The sequence below is a fragment of the Lynx canadensis genome, chromosome B4 (assembly GCF_007474595.2).
Source record: "Lynx canadensis isolate LIC74 chromosome B4, mLynCan4.pri.v2, whole genome shotgun sequence".
In the NCBI taxonomy this organism is placed as follows: Eukaryota; Metazoa; Chordata; class Mammalia; order Carnivora; family Felidae; genus Lynx; species Lynx canadensis.
Window position 1 is genome coordinate 79154155 of NC_044309.1, and position 9027 is coordinate 79163181.

Here is a 9027-nt window from a genome sequence, read left to right on the forward strand (position 1 = left end):
CTGGGATCAGATCCCCACTGGTCTGCCCCACTTTTGGCACCCTGCTCCCTGCCAGGTCACTAACCCCAATCCCCCTAACTCTGGTCCCTAATAAAGAGGCCACCAGGGGGCAATAAATTATCATCATCATCATCATCATCATCATCATGTGTTTGTAAAAAAAAAAACAAAAACAAAAACAAAAACCCAAAAAACAAAAACAAAAACAAACAAACAAAAAAGAACGCTCTGGAGCGTGGAAAGCTAGTGGAATAAGAAATTGGGAAGACTGGAGCCTGGAAGCTAAGTGATAGTGGGAAATCAGCCTGGGAAGCTGATCTTGACAAAGGATGTTTGTTAAGGAGTTAGATGGAGAAATAAAGCGTTGAGAGCCCAGATGGAAGGAAAATGAGATGATGCTGTGAGAGCAGAGGAGAGGGAAGCCGTGAGCAGGAGCGAGGGAAGAACTTAGGAAGCCAGAGTGCAGAAATCAGGCACAAGGTGAGGGCCTGAGATGAGAGTTTGCACTACAGGCTCGAGGCATAGGGAGGGGTGAGCTGAGGAGGCATGCTGGGAGACCCCCAGGCCCAGAATGGCCAGGGGGGAGCCGGCAAGAGCCCCAAGGGCAGCATGCAAGGGGCAAAAGGGGGTGAGGGGCAAGCAGTGGTCCACGAAGCCAGAAGAGGCTGGTGAGGCAGCCCTGGGGCTGGAGACCCTCCACCCAGCTCAGATCTCCAGCAAGTTGCTCTGCTCTGGGCTGCCTTCAGGGGCTTTCTCTGGGGGGGCCGGCGAAGCCGAAGGTCGGGGCGTCTGACTGGCCTCCTCTTCCCCCGCACTGCGGCCCTCCCCCAGTTCCTTGGGGCCGCTGGGAGGGGGCCCTGGACCGGGCTCGCCGTGGGTACGCTGGTGCTTGCTCAGGTGGTCGCTTCGGGTAAAGCGCTTGGAGCAGAGCAGGCAGGTGAACTTCTTCTCCCGGGTGTGGGTGCGCACGTGGCGCTCCAGCTCGTCCGAACGGGTGAACCTCTTGCCGCAGAAGAGCCAGTTGCAGACGAAGGGCCTCTCGCCCGTGTGCCAGCGCAAGTGGGCCTTCAGGTGTGAGGCCTTGCCGTACACCTTGCCACAACCGGGGATGTGGCAGCTGTGGATGGGCTTCTTCCGCAGCCCAGCTGCCGCTGCCCCCAGGCGCTCTAGCTCCTGGCAGTTGGGGCAGTCGCAGGAGGAGCGCCCCGTTCCGCTGCCTCCGTATCCGCCACTGCCCCCTGTGCCTGCGCCCCGAGGGGGTTTGGCCCCACTGCTCCCCTCCAGCTGCCCGCTGTTGCTCACTGCCTTGGGTTTATAGACATCTTGGGGCAAGACGTGCTGGGGCCCTGGTTGCAGGAGGTGGGGAGCTGGGTAGGGAGCTGGATTAAGGGGGGCAAAGTCGGATGGGTAGGTGGGCAGCTGGGGGTTCAGTGGAGGCTGAGCAGGGCCTGTGGGCAGTGTCCCTTGCAGCCCATCACCCTGACCCTGCCCACCACCTAGCCAATTGCCCCCAGGATGCATGTCCCACCAAGGAGTAGGAGCGTTGCCTGGGCCCGGTGAGATGCCTGCGTGGATGCCTGCCTTGTACCAGGAGCCGTAGGGGTGTGCCATGTCCAGAGAGGTGTAGACACTGGGCAGGCAGTCAGAAGAGCTGTGGCCCTTGGGAACTAGCAGCCCAGGGTCCTGGGTGCCCGTGGGCCCAGGGAATGAGTGGGAAAAGGGAGGGTAGTCATTGGCATAGCCCGAGGTGGGTGCCGGAGGACTGCCTGCAGGTGAGAGGAGCCCATTGGTGCTTGAAAAGGGGGCTGGGTAGGCATCCCCCATGGTTTTGGGGGCTGAAAGGTCACTGCCCACAGAGTATGGCTTCTTTGCGCCTGCTTTGCCCAGTGTCGTTGAGTCCCGCAGAGGGCTGGTGCCACCAAATTTGCTGCACGCCGCCGTCAGCATGGCCAGGGGACTGGAGCCATAGTGAGCTTCCTCCTGTGGACAGAGGGAAGCACTGCTTAGGGAGAGATGAGAAAGTGTAGAAGGAAGAGCAAAACCCTGGGGTGAGGCCCGGAGGCCTGGAGAGCAGAACCAAGGGGGTTCTGGGAAGAGTTCAAGAGGATGGGAGGTGGAGGGGCCAGCCAAGAGCCCTGGGCCCCAGGGCAGAGCCCAGATGGTTTCACGGAAGGAGAGAGAGGTCCAGACTGCAGCCTAACAACCTGACCCAGGCCAAGCTCACTGTGGAGTTCCTGGGGGGTGCCAGGGACTCAGAGGAACAGGAGACACTTCTTAAATAGCAACGAGAAGAGCCTGGGATGGACGCTGCACCTGGGTGAGGTGAGAATTAGGGGTCCTGTCCCTGGAAGTGGGTTCAGAGTAGAGGTCATGGTCCGAGACTTGGAGAGGAAAGATAAGTCTCAAAGAGACACACGGGGAGAAAGAGAAGTATTAGGGGACTGCAGTCACCCCCCCCCACTCCAGGTTTTCTCAGCTTTACCCCCATATTCCACTTCCTGTCTCTGCTTCAGCTCTTGATGAAGGCAGCGAGTGCCCCGGTCTCCCTGAGGCCACAGCCTCAAGTAAGGAATAAGGAATCTCTTGGCAGGGACTCTGGAGCTGGGGAGCAAGAGGAAGCGACGCGGAGACACTGGGACATTGAGAGGGAACAGGGCTGCCGCCAAGCCAGGACTGTGGCTGAGGCAAGAATGTCTTTCAAGCGGGCAGTGGGCACCCTCCTGCTTTGTGGAGCCAGCTGGTACCCCTTTGGGAAGGCTGGAGGGGCCCGAAGTCCTCACACTCCTCTGGGGCTGGGAATTGGGTTGGCTAAGATATTGGATCATGGCCATGCCCCTCCATGTCCAGTGTCCCCTAACATGTAGCCCTCATGTAGCTGATCTCTCGACACCCTTCCAGCCCCGTGAGTGAAGGAAGATATATAGATGTGAGGCACGGGGCTCTTTTCCAAGCACAAGACGCCCTTAATACCCATCATGCTACTGCTACCTGGCCAAACCACCCTGAGATTCCCATCCCTCGGGAACTCGTGGTACCCCTCCCTGGGTCAACCTCAGGACACCCCAGGAAGAGAAGATCCCCTCCAGAATCTCTGACTGGTACAGACATCCATACTGAGAACCCCACCCAAAAAGATGCCCTCAAAAGCTGGCCCTGTACAGTTCCCCGACTGGGGTCCTCAAAAGCTGATGTACCCGGTGCTTTCCCAGGAAAGCTAAAAAAGAACCCAAGCATCTAAGACCTGCCCGGTCCCTCCGAGCATGCGGTTTGTGTGTGTGACACCAATCCTACAGGTAGGTCTGGGGTTTTAAGGTTGCAGTGAGGGGTGTGTGCAGTCATCACCCCTGTGCTGCTCCCCAAGTGCAAATCTGAGGCCCCCACCCTGCCCAGTTACCTCTCTCTGAAGTCCTGTTGACCCCACGGACTCCTCCCAAATTTGAGCCACCAAAACCTTCCTCAAATCTGGCTACGGGAAAAGCCCTGGGTCCTCCCCAGCCAAAGTTTCCCTGGAGTCTTCCAAGCAGAGGGTAGGCTGAGGCAGGGAAGCCAGCGCAGGAGTCAAATCCTAGCAGAACGAAGAGGGAAAAACATGCAGTGCCAAGGGGAGAGGCAGAGACCCAGAGCCGAGAGGAGCAAAGGACCCTGCACAGGGTGAGGCACAGACATAAAAGCCACCGGGGGTGGGGGAAGGGGAGGCAGAGGGGAAAACTGGCATCAAGGGGCAGAAATGGGCAGAAACCCAAAAGAGCAGGAAGGTGAAAAGACAAAGGGCAGGGAGAGAGAGGAAAAGGAGAATAAACAAAGAGGTGATGGAGAGAGACTGGGCTCGGAAGGCAGGAAGGCGGAGGAAAACAGAGGGAAAGAAAGGAGGAAGAAAAAATAAAGTGGAAGGGGGAGGAGGAGGAGGAGGAGGAGGAGGAGGACAGATCTCCTACCTAAGAGAAAACCACCATGATGCTGGGCCCCAGAAAACCCCCAGACCAGGCCACTCCTCCCTCCTTCTCCCCCTGACCGCTTCTCCCCCTCGGCCCAGCCCGGCTCCGTTGGTTTCCCTGCGGTCGGTTTATTTTTAAAAACGCCGACGCCGTCCCCCCCGCCCGGCCCTCACACTGTGGCCACAGGGGCCTCAGCCAAGCCCAGGGACCCCACCCAGCTGGGGAGAAGGAAGGAGGGGTGAAAGAAGGCTAGCAGCCCCAGGCCAACAGGAGACCCCAGCCCTGGAGTGGTGGCCCCCAGGGCCCCTGAGGGCAGAGAAGGGGGAGCAAGGTACCAGACCCACTCGGAAGGTTCTGGAGGCCAAAAGCCGGGCACCTGGCTAGGTTCATCAGAGCCTCAGTTTCCCTTCTGTGGCCTCTTGCGTGCTCCTGAGGGGGTCCTACATATGCACCCCCATACCTGATCAAATGTATCACCTTCCTGGGCGCCCAGGGGTCCCACCTTCCGGTTGTTTTTCTTCCGACCTCTGCCCCCCCACCTTCCGCTAAAACAATAAAAGCAGACTTCAAGTACTGAAAAGGAGTCTCCAGAGAAAGAACAAGGAGCTGTCCCAGCTCTCTCACTCCTACATGCAGCCAGGGAAGGGGGCCCCCTTTTTCCGGGGAGCTCACAGTGCTGGGCTGACCTCCTGCTGAAGCTCACGCTACATCTGAGGACCAGCTGGCCATCCACTCTGGGCACACACGGTCCTGGGTTCCAGTTCTCCATTTCAGCCACCGCCATGTTGTCTGGTTCTCCCCACTTGCAATTCTCCCTGCCCACCTGGCCCGCACCCCCATTCCTCCCTCTGGCCTCTTCCCCTGCAGTTCATTCAGCCCAGGTGATCCTCTCATCAGACAGCAGCCGTTTCCCTCTCTGAACCTCCAAGTTCTTCCCACCACCAGAGAGCCCACCTATACCAGGCAGAGGGCTTCCTGGGTGGGGGAAGGGGACAATTGAGGGCCCCAGTGCCCCAAGAGTAGGAGAAACAGACAGAAGGACTGGAGTGCCTTTGTGTTGGGGGCATCTCCAGCTCACGAGGAGTGAGGGACATGAAAAGCCCAGAAGTGCTACCCCGATCCTGTGTCTTTCCAACAGGCCTCTGGGCCAGCCCCTCCCCCCAGGCACCAGTGCCACGCTGGCAACCTGGCGTGGTGCCCACGTCCACTGACACTGCCCCTGCCCTGGATGGACCCAGGATCCCCACACACCTTGGTCCCGGAACTTCCTCAAGACCAACCGCAGTGTTTCAATGACGGCTCAATATAGAGTCCAGTGGGAAAATGGCAGGGTCAGCGATCTGCCCTCGTTGCAACAGGAAGTAGAGCACAACACCTGGGGACCCCGACTGGATACGGAGCAGGGACGAGAGACATCGTGTCCACACCACTGGCTTGCATGCCATTCCCTCAAACTCAGTCACAAACTCACCATTCCCGGTCTTACACACACACACACACACACACACACACACGATTCTTCACTTGGACGACCAGATGCTCAGATGGCCCAGCTGATACACATACACACACACCTGTGCTCGCACGGAGCCAGCCATGCATATGCAGGCACGCTGATTTCCATCCGAGCACTTCCGCCCAGGCCAGTGAACACAGGTGTTAAAAAAGATTTTCGCTCGGGTCTCACACACATCTCTCCTGGAGGCTGAATGAATCCGCTTCCTGGTCAGCCCATCACCCCTGGGACCTGAGCTAGGGCACTGAGAGCAGAAATGGGGGCTTCTGAGGGGCCTGTGAATATGGAAAGTTCAAGGCTACTGAAGGTGGCTGACCTGAAGGGTGGGCTGTCGGCCCCAAACTCCTGTGGAGGGACCCAGAAAACAGGACAGAGATGATGACAGAGAAACAGAGTCAGAGACCCAGAAGCCAGGAGAACTCAGGACATTCTCAGTGGCTTTGAGTGGCTAGGAGTCCTTCCTTTCCAACTATGCACCTGGAGTCTCCCCCTGCCCCCGCTGGTAGAGTCCGTGATTTCTCAAGACCCCCAAACCTGACCTCCATGGTACCCTAGCGCCCTCCAACCCCAGTGCCGAAGGCAAGGGATGCCGGGGTCCCAGCCTGTAGGGGAAGTGGCCCAGTCCGCCCTGGAGCCTCCCACTCCCAAAATAGAGCTGAGTTTGTCTTTGGCTGAAAGCTAAATATTTGTGAGCCGGGCAGGCGGCCTCAGACCCTGGCCCTCCTCCTTGCTTCCCTCTCAGGCCTGGGCCCAGTTCCTCTGGTCAGCCCCCCCACATGCACAGGGCTGCCCTTCTCCCTTCTCTCATAACTCACCTCTTCCCCTACACAGCCCAGCCCCGAGGCCCAGCCCCTGCCCACCTACAAACCAGACAAGCTGCGGCCCAGGCTCAGGCCAGGAGCTCCCGGATATGGGACCCCCCAAGGCACTAATACCAAGTGTAGTGCCTGGTGCCCACCGCACCAGTCCTCTCACTCTCTCCCCCTGTCTGTGAGGGCTGACTCATCTCCTACCCCTCCTCTTCCTCCTTTCTCCATCCCTGTCCACTCCTCGGGGTTGGCGTGTGCTGTGGACCTCAGAGGTCCATGCCTTCTTCTGACCTGGCCCCTCTCATCTTCCTTTGACAGCTCTCTGACCCCTGGCCCCTCTCTCTCCAGCCCTTCCTCCTGCCCTCTGCTCCCCCCTCTGAGCCCTGTCCTCTCTCCTCATCAGAGGGACCCTGGAAGTGACAAGCACCACAGCCACTGTCTGTGTGAGTTGGGAGGCAGGGGGCGGGGAGGGATTAGGACCATTAGGACCGTTGCTGGTGTCCTGGGGGGAGGAGGGGGCAGTTACCTCAAGCAGGGAGGACGCCATCCTGAGGCTGGGGAACGGGTCCCAAGGAGCTAGGCAGATGGAGAGAGCCAGCCGAGCCGGAGAGAGAGGGAGAGGGAGAGGGAGGGAGAATGGGAGAATGGGAGAGAAGAGATCTAAAGTTAGAAGGGACTGGGGGGTGGGGGGTGGGGGGGGCTGCTCTCTGTCTGTAGGGATCCACCCTCTAATTACAGCTTTCCCAGCGGAGAAGGCTCCAGATCCAATGAGCAGGGCGAGAGAGGGAGGCAGAGGGTCCAAATTTCCTGCTCCATTTGCTGAGCTCCCCAAAGAAGGGATCTGGGCGGGAGAGGACAAACAGGGCTCCAGGGAAGGGGTGGAAGCAGGAGGAGGGTAGGACCCTGGGCAAGTTGTCAAGTGTCTGTCCTGGGTTGGGGGGGGGGGGGGGTTGCTGAAGGGGAAGGGTGGAAGGGACGGTGGGCCCAGGTGTCCCACACCCTGCCCCCAGCAATCCCATAGACCTCCGCGGGAACCCCTCCCAGGGCTGCCCAGTGTCATGTACCTGGGGGGCTCTGGGGCTGGGTGTCCTGGGTGTCTCCTCCTTGGAGGTCTGGCAGTGGGAGTGCAGGCAAGGGGTGGCCTGAGGGCCCCAGGAGGGCTCCGCTCCTCTCCCAGGCCAGCTCCACTCCTGCTCCCACTCGGGCTGCGATCCTACAATCCTACTCTGACTCCAGAGTCCTGGCTGCTGCTGCTGCCGCCGCTTCTGCTGCCGCCGCTCCTACTGCTGCTGAGGCCGCCGCGCCGCTGAGGGAAGGAACAGGAGGGAAAAGGAACAAACCCCAAACCACTAATTAGAGATCCAGGGGGGGGATGGGGGATTGGGGACGACACTCACACAGAGAGACTGGAACACATTGACATACGCACTCACGGACAAACACAGGATGATACATGCACACGTCCGCACACACAGCACTGCCCACACGGCCACAGCCGCTGTCATGAATGAACACAGGCACACTCACACTCAAATGAGCCCAGGGACATGGCTGGAGGTGCACACACCACACATACACCCGAGCTGACCACAGAGATGCTTGTGTCCCCCGTCACCCACCTCTAGATCAGGAGAACAGTGTGTGTGCGCGAGCATGTTGTGAGAGACAGGAGGGGGGCCGTGCTCTGGGTGGAGGCTTCAGCTGCCCAAACTTTTAGGGTCACTGAGGCAGGTTCCAGAGCAAGGCCTGGAGGAAGGGGTGGAGAGTGGGAGGAAGGCTTGGCACAGGCTCAGGGGTTCCCCAATCTTCTTCCCAATGCCTCAGTTTCACTCCTAAGAAAGTACCACCTAGACCTACCTCATTTTGTGGGGCAGAACCTGGATCTTCTGATTCTAAGAAAATTTCAGGTGGGAAGGAGTGAGGGTGGAGGTAGAAGTTCATTGGATCAACTCATCCATGCTCGAACCTTGCCCCTTTGGATTACCTCCCAAAAAGATAAGCCCTAGCCTTCATCATTCCTTGCCAGTTACCATCCCTAAGCTCCTCTTGGCCACACGTCAAATCTCTATGCTTTGCTGGATAGTTCTTCTGAGTGATCATGCTCTCCTGGGAGAGAGCTCCCAGTTCTCTGTCTCACTGCCATGCATCAGTTCCCTCTGCAGCAGGCAGACTTGAAGTTAGAGCTTCGGCAGGACTTCCCAACTATGACTTCTCATCACAAAGGGAAGAAAAGAAGGAAGGTCAACTAGGTTGGGTGAGGGAAACCCAAAAAGTCTTAATAATTGAAACCTGGGTCCTAAAGTAAGTTTATGAGAGAGAAGGGACTGGGCAGCCAATCGGTAGCATCTCTCCCACAGCGGGTTCCATGTCCATCAGTGAAAAGGAACCCCCCCCCAACTCCCCAACCCAGTTCTCTCACTTTCTCCCCTGAGTGCCCACTGCCTAGCTTCTTTGGCTCCCACTGAGGAAAAGGTGGGGAAGAGGGAGAAGCGGACTGGAGGTTCAGGGAGGGTTAGGTGCAGTTTAATTAGCAGGCAGAATCAAAATTCAGGACCAGGACCAGACATTTGGATTCCAGCCCCTTGATGTGAATTACCCCAAGCAACCCTGGGGGCTCAGCATTTGGAGAAAGGGTTTAGGGAAACAGAGTGTCTGGCAGACAAAAGAGAAAGAAACAAGAAAACAAAGAAGAAAGAAAGAGAAAGAAAGAGAGGGAGGAAGGAAGGAAGGAAAGAAGGAAGGAAGGAAGGAAGAGCGAGTGAGCAGA

General features: G+C 58.1%; 1 protein-coding gene across 1 annotated transcript; it reads right to left on the minus strand.

Annotated features, from left to right (window-relative positions):
• Positions 1 to 705: 705 nt before the first annotated feature.
• SP7 (Sp7 transcription factor) lies at positions 706 to 6807 on the minus strand. The gene is made up of 2 exons (XM_030322721.1): positions 6787 to 6807; positions 706 to 1980 (listed from the first exon to the last, which is right to left on the minus strand). Exons 1-2 carry the CDS (start codon positions 6805 to 6807, stop codon positions 706 to 708), a joined length of 1296 nt encoding a protein of 431 aa, XP_030178581.1.
• Between the last annotated feature and the right edge of the window lie 2220 nt (positions 6808 to 9027).

Coding starts and splice junctions, on each gene's coding strand:
- SP7 (XM_030322721.1), bottom strand. CDS start 6,807: ATGGCGTCCTCCCTGCTTGAG. Junction 1,981..6,786: donor TGGCGTCCTCCCTGCTTGAG/GTAACTGCCCCC, acceptor CTCTGTCCACAG/GAGGAAGCTCACTATGGCTC.